General features: G+C 43.6%; 1 protein-coding gene across 5 annotated transcripts in view; it reads right to left on the bottom strand.

The window, feature by feature from the left end:
• Positions 1-17,568, bottom strand: part of uso1 (USO1 vesicle transport factor) — an 87,566-nt gene that overhangs the window by 61,367 nt on the left and 8,631 nt on the right. For all 5 annotated transcript variants that reach the window (XM_084318532.1, XM_084318533.1, XM_084318534.1 and 2 more), the window contains 6 exons: positions 16,302-16,402; positions 15,346-15,448; positions 11,910-11,965; positions 11,228-11,348; positions 7,509-7,687; positions 6,356-6,496 (listed from right to left, as the gene is read on the bottom strand). In XM_084318532.1, coding sequence (XP_084174658.1) covers positions 6,356-6,496; positions 7,509-7,687; positions 11,228-11,348; positions 11,910-11,965; positions 15,346-15,448; positions 16,302-16,402 — 701 coding nt within the window. The remainder of the gene's footprint in view (positions 1-6,355; positions 6,497-7,508; positions 7,688-11,227; positions 11,349-11,909; positions 11,966-15,345; positions 15,449-16,301; positions 16,403-17,568) is intronic.

The following is a 17,568-nucleotide window of genomic DNA, read 5'->3' as shown; positions in this document are numbered from 1 at the left end:
TAGATTCCGTGATAATCGCCCTTTACTGGAATATTCTGGCATACACAAACTGTAATTTTTCTGCCTATTTATGAATCGTTTTCAAATAAACGCTAGATTATCGATAGTATATGTGTACTTATGCACGCTAGGGAAGCGGGCTGAAAAATCGATTATCTTATTTCCTGATCAGCGAGCGCGCACACACACACACAGGGCACACGTTGATATATCTGTGAAAAAAGCTCTGATTACCCTAAGACTGGTCAAATAGATTCCTTACCTCAGATGAGATGTTATCCAAAAAGATTATTCCAATTCCTGATCGCCATTCTAAATATCGATCGCGTTTATTGATTCAGCGTTGGGTACTGTAAATATATATTCCACGCATTTTCCGGGCCGGCGATCAACTTGGGTCTCTTCAGTTGGCTTGCCGGAGAAGTAACATGAGGAGGCTGGCGTCCCTGGCACTCAAAGTGTTAAAGGCAGAATACTGGAGCACGCTAAATAATATCACAATATTAACCACAGAAAAATTTACTAATGTGGATTTTGTACTCCAAGTGAATGTCGTTTAAAGCACTGGCCACAACATTGAAAGTATGGGAGCCCTTCAGTCTTCTGCAGGCAAGTGCAGCAGAACGCCTTTCAAAGCTTTCAGTGTCGATCCAGTGAGCGGTTACCCCAATGAAACTTCTTCGTCGGGCTGTCCAGCAATCTGTTGTTGTCGCGAGTCCTTGAACTATGTATCTTAACACAGCTTTGTCCACAGTGGCCTGAGACACATGCTTTGGTGGTAAGCTGTCCATCTTCAGTTGGTTGCTGTTGGAGGTGCGACTGGTCTCCAGGTTTCTTTTCTGTGAAGCAGAAGCAGTGGCGGCCGGCCAATAGGGGGCGCCGCCCCCCCTGATTGAGAGAGAGGAGAAGAAGAACTTGTGTTTTTTATTAGATATTTTGAAGCCCTAAAAATAAACTAAACATGTTTAAAATGAATAATAATTACTATTAAAATGCACAATAACGTTAATATAGTATATAAATCATTGTTTTGTGCATGCTATTCTTTCTCCCCCTCGTTTGTGATTGACGTCACTCTCAGAAATCTACCTACCTCCAAACCTGGGCGCTAGTCCTTAACGCACGTTGACTCTGCGTCACTGCGCGCAAGCGGCCAATGTAAATGATTCAAGCAAATAAATTGAGCCAATCAAGGGTCATAAATATGATGTCTGGGGGCGTGGCTTTCTAGCGCTCAAACAAAGAAAGCAGTCATGCACTCTGTGCGCCACTGTTGTCACTCGTCACCAGTCCTCAAACAGAAAAGACTTCTAGCTAGCTACCGTGGATAATTCTGTTAAATCCATCAAAGCAACACAATTTGAAAGACAGACACTGCAAGAAAAACTCAGATTGAAAGAGCTTCTGTCGTTTTCTAGCTGATTCAGTAAGAATGTTGGCTAACAAGGAGCTATATGGCTAGCTGGATGCAGTCATGTAAATGCCGTATTTTCAGTTACTGGAGTAAAGGACATGAAACACTTTATTTTATTTTTTTAAAGTGGATTAAGGCTTGTGGACAGCTCTCGCCCCCTTCAACTCTTCTGATGGTAAGTGAGTCATATGTTTAATTTGCAAGCCAGCCTTGGCTCTTTTAACAATATGCAAAATATGCTGTACTCATACTGAAGTTATTCTTGGTATATACTGTATACTACTAGGTCTGATCCTTTGCAATCTTCTAAATTGTGTAGTGCTTGCCTGCTTGGGATTCCACAAGGTACTTAATGCTGTGTGTGAGAGAGAGAGATAGAGGAGGGGAATACTAATTAATTTCGCCGCGGGGGGCATAACCCACGGGACAATGTATTGGTAACTTGTCTCAAATGACAATATATACATCTGTGATTATTATTGTACGGATCGGAATACGGGCGTGTGCGTGGGAGCATGCACAAAGATATTACAGTGCTAGTGTAGTGCTCCTGACTGGAAGGGGGGGGGAAAAGGAGAGAGAGAGAGAGAGAGAGAGAGAGAGAGAGAGAGAGAAGAAAGAAAGAAAGAAAGAAAGAAAGAAAGAGAGAGAGAGAGAGCGTGCATGTTTGTGTAGGCGCTATTGGAAACGTGGCTGCATTGACTGATCATATATTGATTGATGGCAATGGTGATAGTAGGCTATACTCAGTGTGTGGTTCCGCCAATGCGTGCACGCGCGTGTTTGTGTGTGACATTGTGATACGTCCTCGGTACATGTTTGCAAATTTTTTTGTATAGCGCCCCCCCTGGAGAAGAATTCACCAGCCGCCACTGAGCAGAAGTCAGTTTGGAATAATTCTCCAGCTGATGTGGGTGTTTTCTCTGCAAAACAAAAATAAAACACTTTAAATTAAAGTTACTTTAATGATCAGACCAAGAAAAAATAAACATTACAAATAAACTTTTGTCTACCACAAGAGTGTCAAACTCATTCTATTTTGGTCCGAGTGTATGCTGGTTTGTGTTTCAACCTATACCATACACCAGCTGATTTCACGAATTAGCTTACCTCCACAACCAAGAAGGTGCACTAATTAGTGAAATTAGCTGGTGCAATCCATACACTCTGACCAAAATTGTATAAGTTTGATACCCCTGGTCTACCAATTTCTTTAAGGATTAAAAGAAATTAGCTATATGACTGTTCAGTAATATCACTGAAACTGTAAAAAGAGGCATGCTCTTTAAAAACAGTGTCATCTAAATGTTTGTGCATAATATACTTCATTTGAGCCATAAATATGTCTAGACAACTTTGCTAGCTAACATTAGCAAGGACAAATCATGCAAATGTGTGTCATCCTGCTAAGTAAGCTAACGTTAGCTAGAATTAGTTTAGCTGGTTAGCCCAGTTAATCTTCTTAATGACTTTAACATTACTAGAATCGATAATGTTGTCTACGTTAGCAAAACGAACTTAATGCTGTGACATTAGTAAAGTAAAATAAAACGTTAAAACGTAAAAAGAACTTTTAAGTTTTTAGCAAACTTGCCTCAACATGTTTCTTCAAATTCGATGGAGAATTTTTGAAGGCAGAGATTTCATGGGATCGGGGGTGGCAAAGGAGACACTTCATTTTATAAGAATCAGTGTTGACTGCGGCCAAAGAGAACATTTTATGTAGATAGGGCCATGGATGCTCATCTTGTCCGTCCACGCCGTCGCCGACCGTTTCGTCCTCTTCATCACTCATTGTGGCCATCTTCTATGGCTTGTCACTCTGACTGTCTATTCTTCTGATAACAGGATAACAAGATCCCCGCTTTCTAGTCTTGCACAAGGACCCATAGCTGTCAACCATCCCGTTTTTCCCGGGATTGTCACGTATTTCAACCTTCCTTCCCACCCTCATCCCGGTTCACGTATTTTTCCCATTTTTTTTATTTCTTATACATTTTTACAAAATGGCTGCAATTTCCCTCCGTGATGACAGGTGGCAGCAGTGTAGATTAGAACGTTAGCACAGGAAGTCAGACCGGAAGACTGTTGCGACCCGAAGAAGAAGAGCGACCGGATAAAGGAGGGGTTTAGCTGGAAATGTATTACATTCTACGATGGACTTGAGAGGATTGTGCGGTTCCACCAGCTAAGAAAGCCAAGAAGAGCTGCAAATATCTCGCCAAGTGGGAGGAGACGTTCCCGTACCTCTCGAAAAGCAACGTTTCAACACTCAATGCTTTTTGTAAATTATGGCGCGCTGATTTCAATGTCGCACACGGAGGAAAAAGCGGCATCAGTCATCATGACCAATCGGCGAGGCATAGAGGCTATGAAAAATGTTCATGAATACACTCCTTCTCAGAAGGTGTTGAGAAATGCGAAGTCTGCAACCTATACCTACAACAGGTCCCTGGCCGATGCAAGAGACTGTGGGGACAGGGAATGAAGTGGTATCCCCCATCCATTCCAGAGTGATAAAACAGTCTAATTAGATTAGATTAAAATGTATTGTCATTATACAGTACAACGAAGACATTTGGCATCCAACCAGAGTGCAAATGTAACAGTAAAGTGCAATAGTAATATACAATACTAATCAGATGTATGTACAGTACTGATCACTTTAAACAAAATGTAACTTTAAAGGAAGGAGGTATTGTATCGTTTAGATACATTAAGAGTTACAATTGTATTGTACATAGGAACCAGTTTTCAGGAACTTGGCATGTCTTTTTTTATCATGCATATCTTGTGTTACCTATTCTTTTTTCTATGCCTATTTTTATTGTATTTTGCACAATCAATCCGCATTTCACTGTATGTATGTGACAAATAAACCTCTTGATTCTTCTTGAGTTGTAGTATTAATATGTACAGTGATGAAGGTATAAAGACACTATGGTAATACATTGATTGATTGCTAACTTTAACAGATTGCAGAATGGGTACAATACAGTATGGCGCAATACAAAATTGTTAAGGGGATGCAGACCAGAGAAGGACTTCTTCCCCCATTTTCAATTCATCATAACATTTATGTATGCATTGTAAGATTTCAATAAATATGAAATGTTAATGCTATACTACTACATAAAGTGAATTTATACTGAATTTGTCTTACACTTCCATTCATTTAATGCAGGGATGTTCACAGCATTTCACTTTCAACCAGGTATCTGATTAATTTAATTTAACAAGGGGGAGGAGACTACATTGGGAGGGGGCAGGGCCGGGGGGAGGGGGCGGGGCGAAATGTCCCGTTTTTTCAAATGCCAATGTTGACAGCTATGCAAGGACCAATCAGCATGGGTATGTGCGGGTTCATTTTCCATTGATGGGGATTTGATTGGCCGTTTACCTGCGGTCGCAGGATTAATAATGTTAACGTTAGTTCGGCCTGTGTTGTTGGACCTGCGAGATTTGTACTTTGTAGGTCTGCATTTTAAATGTAAGGAGTAAAAAGTACGTTTTTTCTCTCTGAAATGTAATGGAGTAAAAGTACAAAGTATACAAACCTAATAATACTCGAGTAAAGTACAAATCCCCCAAAACAGTACTTAAGTATTGTAACGAAGTACAATTACTCAAGTACTTTACACCCCTGGTAACCCATGTCAACAAAAGCCCAGTCTAGCCCAGTCGGAGCTGTACGCAGGGACCAGGGTTTAACAGAAGTTCCAGGGACATTATTTTACTCTCCAAAAAGCCCCTGCTCTGGGTGGTAGGACTTAAAGTGTAGGAACTTTGGGGGTAGTGCTTGCAGCACAGAACATTCTGAATGATCAAGCATTTTATTTCAACCCACATTTCTTTGTTCACCGATATACCTATACATTAAAAACATCCCTGCACCAACAAATATTTTTGTTACATCAATATTGTTCTATTGTTAAACAATTGTCCTTTGTAACAGAAAGAAGCATTTCATATAAAAGTATTCTGTAATTTTGTATGACAACTAATAAAGAAACTTGAACTTGAAACTTTGTGTTCTAGTATAGTTAACTATTGAGACACTCGAATGTCTGATTGAGACCTTTTTCATTACGTCAGCGTACTCATCTGCCTGATCTTGGCGGATCTTTAAACCGCGGTGGACACACAGACAACAATGGGCTGAACGAACCTTTAAATTCTTTGAAATGTAGTTCCTGGGACTAAACGTTCCAGGTAGTTTGGATAGAAACAAGGCTTATTTCTAAGAACTGAAAACAGTTGGGGGGCAGGTCTCTGTCGGCCCCCCCTCTAACAGTTGTTAATTTTTAAAATACATCACCCATGGATTCATGACATCATTTCGGCAAAGTGCATCCTGAAATCAAGACTCAGGAAATATCCATGCAGTGTTACCATTTCCAATCCGTAGTACTGACACATACTTGTACCTGTATCACTGCACATATCAACTCTGTACATACATCTGCTTAGCACTATACTTTATATATTTGATACATAGTTTAATCACCTGTACATTGTATATTATTATTACTTGAATGTTACATTTGCTCTCTGGTTGGATTCCAAACTTCTTTTCGTTGTACTGTACTTGTGCTGTATAATGACAATACATTTGAATCTAATCTAATCTAATGTAACATATAGTACGTTTATCTAAGGGTCTTATATATATTTTGTTATGTGGTGTGGTCAGATCAGTCTTTAAATTCAGTGTGTCCTCCAAGACCTCCAACCCTGTGAGTTTTCTCGCTTCCCGTGTAAGTAATTCTGTGCTACATTTTGTTGCATTCCTTGTTTACGCTTGCTATGCACCCCCAGGTGAAGCAGTCGAGACCAGAAATAACACTTAGTGTTAATTTCCGGTAGTGTATCCCTTTGCCGGCTTCGCTGATGGATCCTATGTATTGGTAAATGCTAGGCCTGGGCCCGGGCTCTCATTACCTCGGTGAGGATGTCAGCAGGCACGCCGGTAGCCATGAGGATGGTGCAGAGCTGCTGCAGGAGGCCACACTGGTACATGGCCCTCTGACAGCTGGCCGTGGCCCCGGGAGAGTTCACCGGAGACACCATGACGCGCACCAGCTGGGTTCAAGAACCAAACAAATGGGCAAGGTTTAAGGTTGGTACAATAATGCGTAAGTCTTGACTTACAATAGTTCATTCCGCATTTACATACAACTGCCTTGAGGCAAAAATGGAAAATAGGAGACAGAAGACAACAAAGTATTTAAGAGAATACCAGTCTGAGGAGACTCATTATATCACATAGACCAAATAGACATAGCTTGCATACCCACCTGAACTCCTTTTTTTTTTGATCCACTTTTTCTCCCATTTTCTATATTTTTTCTCCCATCCCAATTTCGTATCATCCAATTCAACCCTCCCCTGTCACGAACGCTGTTTCTTGCCTCCCACAAGCCGGCTGCAATGTGGACTAAGTCATACATAGCACAAGTCCCCTCCGGTACTTGAGGTAACAGCAGTCGCATCTTTTCACCTGCGCAGCTCGATCTCTCAGTGGCGAGGAGTAACGCGTGGGAGGCTCACGCTGCCCCCGACACTTCCTGATTCTACTGCGCAGGCGCACCAACCGACCTGTAGGAGTCGCTGTCCACAACGCCCGATCCCCACCCATCAGTTTCCCACCCCCTAATAAGGCCAATGTGTATTAGTATGAACGACCAGCTAAACTGAAAGCAATGTGGAGCGCTGGGCTCGAACAGGCGAGCCCAGCGTCTCCGCATTCGTGGCGAGCGGCTTGCCCACTACGCCACGTAGCCGCCCACCCACCTGAACTCCTTTGGTTAATCCTTTCACTGCCACACTACAGAAGGTTAACCCTTTTCACTACCACACTACAGACGGTTAACCTGGTAGTGAAAGGGTTAACCTTCTGTAGTGTGGTTGTGAAAGGGGTTAACCATTTGTCGTGTGGCAGTGAAAGGGTCAATAAATCTGTCTCGCTGTATTCACTTCACATGTGATGACGTTTCCCCACAGTATAGACAGGTGAAAACGTGTGCTGGGCTCCCTTGAGCAACTCACACTAATCCCAAGTGAAAGATCTGTGTGAAGGAGTGCGTCCACGTACCTGCAGCATAAGGTGCAGGTTGGTGACCTTCTGGGCGGACCAGCCGGAGTTGTCGTCGCCGACCTCGAACCAGGGCTTCATCTTCTGGATGTAAGAGCCCTCCTTGAAGAAGTTCTGGTTGGAGCTGTTGTTCTTCAGCAGGTTGACGAGCAGCAGCAGGCAGTCCTCCACCACGATGCCTGCAGACAGAGGAAGGTGGGTCAACACACACCTAAAGCTAATGGCAAGACCAGTGGTGGAAAGTAACTAAGTATTTTTACTCAAGCACTGTACTTAAGTACATTTTCGAGCTACTTGTACTTTGAGAATTTTTATTTTATGGAACTTTAAACTTTTACTCCACTACATTTCAAGGAAAATATTGTACTTTTTTATAAAAAATGTATGAAGATTATACACGGTCAACTTCAAGAGGATGTAATCAGAGCAGCATAACTGGACCACATACCACTTTCACATAACCTTTAAGGGGATGCAGACCAGAGAAAGACTTTCGTCTGGTTTACATCAGGGTCCCCCCCTATGGGTGGCAGAGGTAGTCTAAAAAGGTAAGAGAAGCAGACTTGTGACCAGAAGGTAGTCTGTTCGAAGCCCTGGGAAAATCTGGTCAGGGGAAGTAAATGAATAATGCTCTCCCCTCCCTCGGCGACTACCACTTAAGTGACATTGAGCAAGGCACTTAACCTCAAACTGCTCCAGTGCAGCTGCTCAGTAGCCAAAAGTGGTTGTACTGGACAGCTCCCAGGTGTGAATATGTGGGGTTGTGAGTGTGAAGGAGGGCATTATTGAAGAAGAGCACATGTTTGGTAATTTATGTTAATTGGAGTTCACATCTGCTAAAAGTAAAAGGATAAAATCAGGGATGCGTTCTTCATGGGACGGGATTGCACTCAGTGCACCCAAAGATTTGAGCAGAAGCGCGTGCACGCACATGCACGGATGTGCGCGCTGCACTCGACTCTGTGTCGTGTTTACCTGCCTGCCGGCGCTACCTCGCATTATCATAACAATAGCCGCTCGTTAGGCCGGTGTCTACTACTGTCTTCAACTACGTCCGTTTGTTTTGTGAGACAATGAGACTAAGGCCCTTGTTACACACTGTTTTTGTTTTCGTTTGAATACATTTTGAATACGTTTGCTGTCCCCATTAGATAGAAATTACGTTTTGGCAGGAAAACGCGTTGCCCTAGCGGGAACGCTGAAAAGGTGTTTTCCTCACCAAAACTCGCTGACAACGTGTCGTGTAATCTGCGCGGAGCCGTTGTTGCTCAACGCCCATGCGCAGTAGATACCGACACCGGCACGCCCTCACCAACGTCCGGTGACAACAGAGCTATAGCTGCAGCTACCATGTGTTGTCAAGTTATTGTTATAAGGACCCCAGTCCAAGCTACAACAGTCTGCATTCCCTTAACAATTGTTTGTATTGAGCCGTATTGTATTGTACCCATTATGCAATATGTTAAATAAAGTTTACATCCATTCATTCTGCTAGCATTAACGATTGCATGAGCAGCTGGCTAACGTTAGCTACCTACCGTAGCTACCAGACCCTGTTAGCTCAGAGCTCATCTTTCAACATAACAAGCATTAAACAAAATGGCCCAGTCATCTATTCACCTTTGTTTAATACACAAGGCGTTGTCTCTAATGTTATCTAGCTACTGATAGCTCCCGATATCATCAGTTTGGTGCTGGCTGGCTAACGTTAGCTTCTAGCCACAATGCTATACTGTTATAATGGCATATTCCTATCGCGTTAGCATGTAAGCTAACAAAATCAGCGCAGATGAGATTAAACTCCGCTCTTGGTGGTCAATTGTGTTGATGATAGTTTTGTTTCATCAACAAATGAGGCAGAACACAGTGAATGTATCCGTTTTGTTTATTGCACTTTTATTACACTTTGCTGAAAAATAAGTGCTGCATTGGCTAAATAGCCGAGGCATTAAAAGATGGCGGCGTGTTGACATTTCTTTGCAGGAAGTGTATTGGCACATTCAAGTTCTGATTGGTTGAAAATTGCCTTCATGTTCGCCACCTACTGCCACCTACTGCTTTGGCAGTGTACTACATCACTGTGCTCAGGTGACAAAACGAAAGTTCTCAGGTTGCAAAACGAATGTCTGACTTGCCTACCGCTACGTGGAAAAGCGAAACTCATCTGAAAACGAAACGAAAACATCAGTCAGTGTAACCGCAGCCTAATTGCCTCTAGGGATGGAATGCAACCCATTTCATGGCAATGACATTCACAGGTGTAAACGGTGCTCTGCCTCAGAGCCATATTCTATGACTCTGCTCTGCCTGAATCAGACCATCGTTCACACCAAACCTGAGGGGAGGGGGTAGGGAGGCAGGGAGCTGTGTCTACCACACTACACAGTGGGTTTTTATTATTGTCTATTTAAAACTGAATCAAACCATAAACAAGGTGGCCTGTTGGGATGTTAGGTCCTAATGTAAAAAACTGTGATTTTATATGTCTGCACTTTATGTGCTCATTTTATGCCTGTCTTTTTTCTGTGTGAAGCACTTTGAGCTGCAGTTTCTGTATGAAAGGCTATACAAATAAAGTTTATTATTATACATGTGCGTGAGGTAACATTTATGCGCGTGAGCACGCGTGCACGTGGCGTCATTAGCGTGTGTGCAATCAGTGTGAGGAACGCACCTCTGGATACAATGTAACGGATCCTCCCCAGGAACAGCTGCTAGCCTGTCTGTTATGTTGTATTATTGTTTTATGTTATGTCGTATGTTCGACCCTATGTGATGTCCCTTTTCCATTTTTTTCCTGTATGTTTTGGGGTCTTCGTTTTATTTTGTTCCATCTTGTCTTTGTTTTTATTACTGAGTTTTCTTCTTCTTTTCCCCTCTCTTTTTGTCACCTTCCCCTCATCCTTTTCCCCCTTTTTTTTTCTTCCTCCCTCCTCTTTTTCCTTCCCAACTCCTGCTCATTCTAAGTTACCTGATGTGTACCAAAAACATTTTCTAGTGGCCATCGCCCACTGAAAAAAATAAAAAATAAAAAAATCCATTGAGATCAAGAGATATTTTAGTGAACCATTTTTAGACAGAATAAGATAAAGTTACTAGCAAGATGCCAGGATTTTCCTGCTTGAGAAAGGGAGACACACAAGTCAAGGACGAGCTCATTGTCAACACCCAGCGATCCCCTGGTTTTACAGAGGTACAGAGATGAAGAAGGGGTTTGATAACTGGCAGTATGTATGTGTATGTATGTATATATAAATGTATATATGTGGGTCAATGACGTGACGCCTATTTTTTCTGTCCTACTGAATATTTTACCTTAAAAAAAACATTAAAATTCATAATTGAAGTTCACATGACCCTGAGAAAGTGCTGAGAAACTTCAATATCCCAAGCCTTCATGGAAGCCATTCAAAAACATGGTATCATTTTTAAACTAAAAAAGGGCAAGAACGCAGTTTATTATCTTTTCTGAAAATCTGACTTCTTGAAGATATACGAATTTAATCAGACAACTGCAAAATGTACAAATTAAAAGCTCGAGTGTGCCTGGAGATGGTGTAGTGGTCCCCTGCCTCTGGTCCCCTGCTAGCCTAGAACATTTTCTCCTGCACTGCTCCGTTACCCTCTCAGCCTTCCTCCTGTATCAATAAGGAAGGAAACACTAAAGACCCACTCTCCTTAAAAATAAGAAATAAACAATATACTGATTTGTGTGATACCTCCATCACTGCTGCCCTCCTCCGTGATGATATCCAGGAGACGCTCAAAAGCGTTCTCAAAGGCAACAATCTTCTGGATGGCGGCGTTGCTCTTGGTCAGCTGCTGAAGCAACAGCAAACCCTGATGGAAGACGGCAAACAGACACAGGCATCTATAAATACAGTCATTCATCTGGCTACTGAGCATAATGTTAACACTCGGTTTCAGCAGAATGTTAAGACGTGGTGGACAGAGGTTCTCAGCTGGATGTACCCCAATTTGACAGTATTTTTTTTCTTTTTTGCAATTTTTTTATTGCCATTTTTTTAAAATCACATCAAGAGTATAATCAACAACTATACAATATAAAACAAGAAAAGACAATGAAAGATCATTTGGTAATTTTTCCAGATATGTCCAAAATTAAATATATAACACAAACAAAATACACACAGACAGACAAAAAAAGTCAACAACAGACACTATTGCTCTCACACTCCCAGCACAAATCATGCCCTCTTCCCTCAATCTCAAGCCTTTTATATTTTTTTTGGTATAAATAGAAAATAAAAAAAGATGGATTTAGGCGGATACATATGAATGAATCCTAATGAATGAATCCTTAGCTGGAGTCCATGTTTACAGACCAGGGATGAAAACACAAGTCAATGCTGGTACTAGAGTGAAGCAGACAGTACTCACATCGTTACGGATTACTTCTCTCGAGTCCGCTAACAAGTCCATCAGTCTGGAAACACCTGCAGGGGGGAAATAAACACAGACTATTACCAACTAAAGACCAAGCCAAGTATTTGAGGAAGGGAGCATTCCGTCTTCAGGGCCACAACAATAACACTGCACTTGTCCTGATGTTGCTGCTGTCTGGGTCTTATGTGAGAGAGGTTAAGAGAAATGTCTGTAGTTAAAGTCTCTGGAACAAAGCACTTTGATCAATCAATCAATCAAATTTATTTATATAGCACGTTTAAACATGACGCTTGTCGAGGCTGCGGTCTCGACTCCCGGAGAGTCAGCATTGCCTTGGCTCGGGCTGATCGCTATACTAACTCGTTTGGCTGAGTTAGGGGGAGGGGAGCCGTGGGTGGGTCCTGGGCGTTGTGGACAGCGACCCCTACAGTTCGGTCGGGGCGCCTGCTCAGCGAAGGTAGGATCTGGTGAGAGGTAGTGCGGCCTCCCACACGTTACACTCTCCCAGTGAGAATCTGCGCGGCCAGGCTGGCTGCCGGCTGGCTGCACATGCGTCGGAGGAAAGCATGTGACAGTCTCCGGCCTCTCGGACCAACAGTAGGGGAAAGTGCGCAACAACCAGGAAGGGGGTTGGGAATTGGCATAACGACTAACAGTGGGATGGGAGAAAAAGCGGAAAAAGGAGGGGGAAAAAAGATAAAAAAAAAAAAAAAAAAACATGACGCTTGTCAACCAAAGTGCTTCACATAGCTAAGCTAAGAACAAAGAAAAGTATAAAATAAAACAGAAAAAAACAATCAACGGATAGACAAAGGAAAAACAGAACAACACATCAACAAGTACGGCAAGAGTCAAAGTGAGTCAGGGAAGGCCAGGCGATATAGGTGGGTTTTGAGTTTTTTTTCTTTTTTAAACTTTGACCAGTCAGCTGGTTCTTTTTAGCGTTTATCGCTTTTTCTGGTCAAGCATGACCGACAGAAACAGGTTGAATGGGATATAGATCGGGGGAAAGACACTGAGAAAATACGGCGAGTCCGGGAGTCGAACTCGTGTACCCCAGATCCGTGACGCGCACGGTTGTCCCCGACGCCGAAATAGCGCCGAGATACGCAGTGAGCTACTGGAGCTCCCCGGGGTTTTGAGTTTTGATTTAAAAGACTCGATGGAGGGGGCAGATTTAATGGACATGGGGATGCTGTTCCAGAGGTCAGGGGCTGTGACCGCAAAAGCACGTCCCCCCCCTAGACTTGAAGTTAGACCTACGGGTGGTTAGGAGACCCTTATCAGCCCTGATGAATATTGCCTGGGATGAAGATGAATGACTACTTGTTGTGACTGTACACAAACTAGTCTATTGTAGTGTTGAGACAGGGAGGCACCTGTACACCAAGCGCCTTTTCACTGCCGATATCAACTCCCAAATACCATAGATAGATAGATAGATAATTATTAATATAATTCTTTTGTAATTTCTTTGTAATTTTTATTTATTTATATATTATATTTATGATAATTATTATAATTATTATTATTAAATAGAATAATTTTCTATAGGCTTGCCGTGGTAATTAGTGATACTGGTGTCATTCTGTGTTCAGGCATCCACTTGCTTACTGCCCCTTTAAACTTATCCTTTCAGTTTCACTTCCAGAGAGAATTTAACTTCACAAGACTGAATACTAGAGAACAGATGACATATTACAACAATGGCAGAGGATTATTTGGATTTAAACACAGTGGAGCTCCGATGATCTGTCCGGAAAAGTAGGTTCTTCTTTTTTATTTGATGAGCTGTGCCTGTGGCTGTCCGGCGGGGGAGAATGTTGATGTGTTTGTTAGCGCGTGTGTGTTTCGGCGACGCGTGTGTGTTTCTTTTCATTGGTTTCATTTGGTTAACGTTATTGGGCGCACAAGGACGAAAGAAAACTGTAATGATGGGCGGCTACGTGGCGTAGTGGGCAAGGCGCTCGCCACAAATGACGGAGACGCTGGGCTTGCCTGTTCGAGCCCAGCGCTCCACATTACTTTCAGTTTAGCTGGTCGTTCATACTAATACACATTGGCCGTATTAGGGGGTGGGAAACTGATGGTGGGGATCGGGCGTTGTAGACAGCGACTCCTACAGGTCGGTTGGTGCGCCTGCGCAGTAGAATGAGGAAGTGTCGGGGGCAGCGTGAGCCTCCCACGCGTTACTCCTCGCCACTGAGAGATCGAGCTGCGCAGGTGAAAAGATGCGACTGCTGTTACCTCAAGTACCGGAGGGGACTTGTGCTATGTATGACTTAGTCCACATTGCAGACGGGTTGTGGGAGGCAAGAAACAGCGTTCGTGACAGGGGAGGGTTGAATTGGATGATACGAAATTGGGATGGGAGAAAATATAGAAAATGGGAGAAAAAGTGGATAAAAAAAAAAAAAAAAAAACTGTAATGATGACCCTGCAGGTGCGGCTAGGTGGTGCAGTGGGCAAGGCGCTCGCCACCAACGCAGGAGATGCTGGGTTCGAGCCCAGCTCTCGGCGTTGCTACCAGCTTGGCTGGTCGTTCATACTAATACAATTGGCAGTATTAGGGAGTTGGGAAGCTGGTGGGTGGGGATCGGACGTTGTGGACAGCGACTCCTACAGGTCGGTTGGTGCGCCTGCGCAATAGAATCGGGAAGCGACGGGGGCGGCGTGTCCCTCCCACGCAGACCCTCGACGCTGAGAGATCGCGCTGTGCAGGTGAAAAGATGCGACGCTGCCTCCTCGAGTACCGGAGGGGACACGTGATGCAAGGCTTGGTCCACATTGCAGCCGGCTTGTGGGAGGCATGGCCAACAGCGTTCGAGACAGGGGAGGGTAGAATTGGACGATACGAAATTGGGGAAGGGAGAAAAATAGAAAAATGGGAGAAAAAGTAGATTTAAAAAAAAAATTATGACCCTGCAGCTGTTCCAATGTAAATGTGCCTGGCTTTCTCCTCCGTGCACTTTCGCCGCTCTGAAGTCTGAGCTCGGTGTGCCCGGCCACGCGCGCTGATCTCACACGGACCTCGCTAGTGCCTGCATGTGGGTCTGTGCGCGCTGTGGGGCATATTCGTCGCATGGGTGCGCGTAACGCACCGTGACGGCCGTACCGTAAATTCGCGGGACGAATACACGTACCGTTACACCCCTACTCTCCACAGTGGCTCTGTAGAAGTTGAGCATCGCCTCAGTACCAATCCAATCCCTTTACTGAACAATATAAACACTGTAAAACAACACACATCTCATTTAGCACAGCTTTAGGTAAAGATATACAGTATTGTATGTCTCAGGACAAGAGACTGGTAATAGCAACACAGATATTTCCAGTTTAGAGTGTCTGAATTGCAGAATTCACATATAATGGTTGGGTTTAATATCAGCATTGTATAAGTGGATGCCCAGCCGGGGGCGACATGACTGACCCATGGGGCTGACCAGGATGACCCCCTGGACCTGGGCACACTGGTTTTTCAGCAGGGCAGTCAGCAGCTTCACACCAGGCCACCGTACATGGAAGTCAAACTCCTGAAACACACACACACACACACACACACACACGTGAGCATGCAAACAAACAGGCTCTTGATATCCGTGGAGCATGATTGGTTGACTCTACACTTATAACCAGGGTAGTAAATACCACCAGTTAAATACTAGTAAATGTTTGCCTGTGGCTGGTAAGCCAGTCAACAATACCAGCTGATAGGATGATGGAATTATAATTTTGTAATGTAATATATCGGTTTGGCCGGTATTGTGGAATATTTTAAAGGCTTAGGAGCCAAGACAGTGAACTGCAGAAATTCAGATAGTAGTTTATTTTCTGTGGCCACAGAAAGTATCCACAGTTTACAATCAGAGACAAGTATAACACGAGCGTCTGAGCAGAAAGTGAGAAAGAGCTCTGGTCAGACATACAATTAAATACACCAGCTGGGAAAAACAAAGATGACAATATGTAAACAAAGATGGGTTTAGGAGTTTTGTCGTGTCTGACACAAGACTTATACAAACAAGAAAAGAACAAGATGTGATTTTCTTGGGACATGTCCTATCTAAGTCAAGCTGTCCTGGGCATTTGGTCGTTGTTTTAAGAACACTGTTAAACTGTCGCCCTAGTGTCTGAGAAACTAGTCAAGGCTGTACAGAGTCAGAGAATATGTATTTAACAGAGCTATGAATATGCTGTCTAGTACACTGTACACACGAATAGGCCCAGTAAGCTGTTCAAATGATGTAATAAGATGAAACGTGTAATATTTTCGATAACACCGGCAGAACGATAAATGCTCTACAGTGAGTTTCGACACGTTCGGACCAATGCGGCCCATGGGATGAAAAATAACAGCCTCCCGTCCGGCCGAGAACTCTACTCTACCTCCAACATAGTCAGCAGCAGGGTCACATTCTCAGAGTCCTGGATGAACTTGTCTGTGAACTGGACTCCCAAGTCGTCTGCTTGCTTCTGGGCATTCTCGTCTGAGAGGGTCGGGGAGGGGGGGGGGGGGGTAAACGAGAAGCGAGGTTAGAACTCTTTGTGTGAGACATTAACAGAAGGAGCCACACATCTAGTCAGTCAGGACTCGGTGTGGTCCGTCTGAAGATGAGACTGCACTGGCGTCACCATCGAAAGCTCCAAAGAACATCTCTTCCGTTTGATAGAATTAATCATCAGGGAAGGATGGATCAGGGAGATTCTCGTGAACAACACTTGGAGGAGGTTACAGTAGGGGGTGTGGTGTGTGGGCAGGGTAGACAGAGCTTTACAGGGTTATTGGAAATTGGGGTCTAATGTAGATGGACAGACGGAACACACAACCGCATGAGGGCAACTTTAAAGGGATAGTTGTGATTTTTGGACCCATAGCCCTATTTGCTACTTACCAATGATGTTGTTGGATCAACGCGAGTCCTTTCTCAGCACAATCCATGCTGTTCCTCATACCAGCTCCGGATAGTTAGCCACAAAACAATGCAAAGTCAATGGGGTCAAGCTCCTGTCTGTACAAGCTGACTGAGGACAACTGAAATCTACTGGACTTTGATTTTGCATTGGTTTGTGTGGCCAACTAGCCAGAGCTAGTATGAGCAACAGTGTGGATTGTGCCAAGAAATATCTCATTGGTAAGTGGCAGATAGGGCTAGGTTTCCAAAAATCTGAACTATCCCTTTAAGGTTAATTTCTATTTGGGGAAAGAAGTGATCCGTCAGAGGAGAAAGAACATATTCAACATTCAGCTATTTTGCTCTTATGTCATGCTCATCTTGGGTGGGAACAGGGTGGTAAGGAACCCAACCTGAGCATGACAGGAGAAAAACGGCCACCATGTGAATATAGTCAATGGAGGGTCATCTGATGTCTTATTTTCATGACACGCTGCCGCTTTTTGATTCATTTTCGGCGTTCGGACAAATCGTGCCATCGCACAATTCACACATTTATGATGAATGAAAACTGCATGTCCAGCAGTTGAAGGGAGAAAACTGTGTTCTTGTTCTTCTGACGAACGACTTCATGATTGAGTAGAGACGCTTGCCTCATGGTGCATTCATTGAAGTGGAGAACTAGGAAAAATGCTATGGAACGGCCCTCTAAAGTTGGAATTCCAAGACGGACACTCAGGGTTGGTCTCTCAACTACCAAC

The sequence above is a fragment of the Notolepis coatsorum genome, assembly GCF_963971535.1.
Source record: "Notolepis coatsorum genome assembly, chromosome: 7".
Lineage (NCBI taxonomy): Eukaryota > Metazoa > Chordata > Actinopteri > Aulopiformes > Paralepididae > Notolepis > Notolepis coatsorum.
This window is presented reverse-complemented; position numbering and strand designations above follow the sequence as displayed.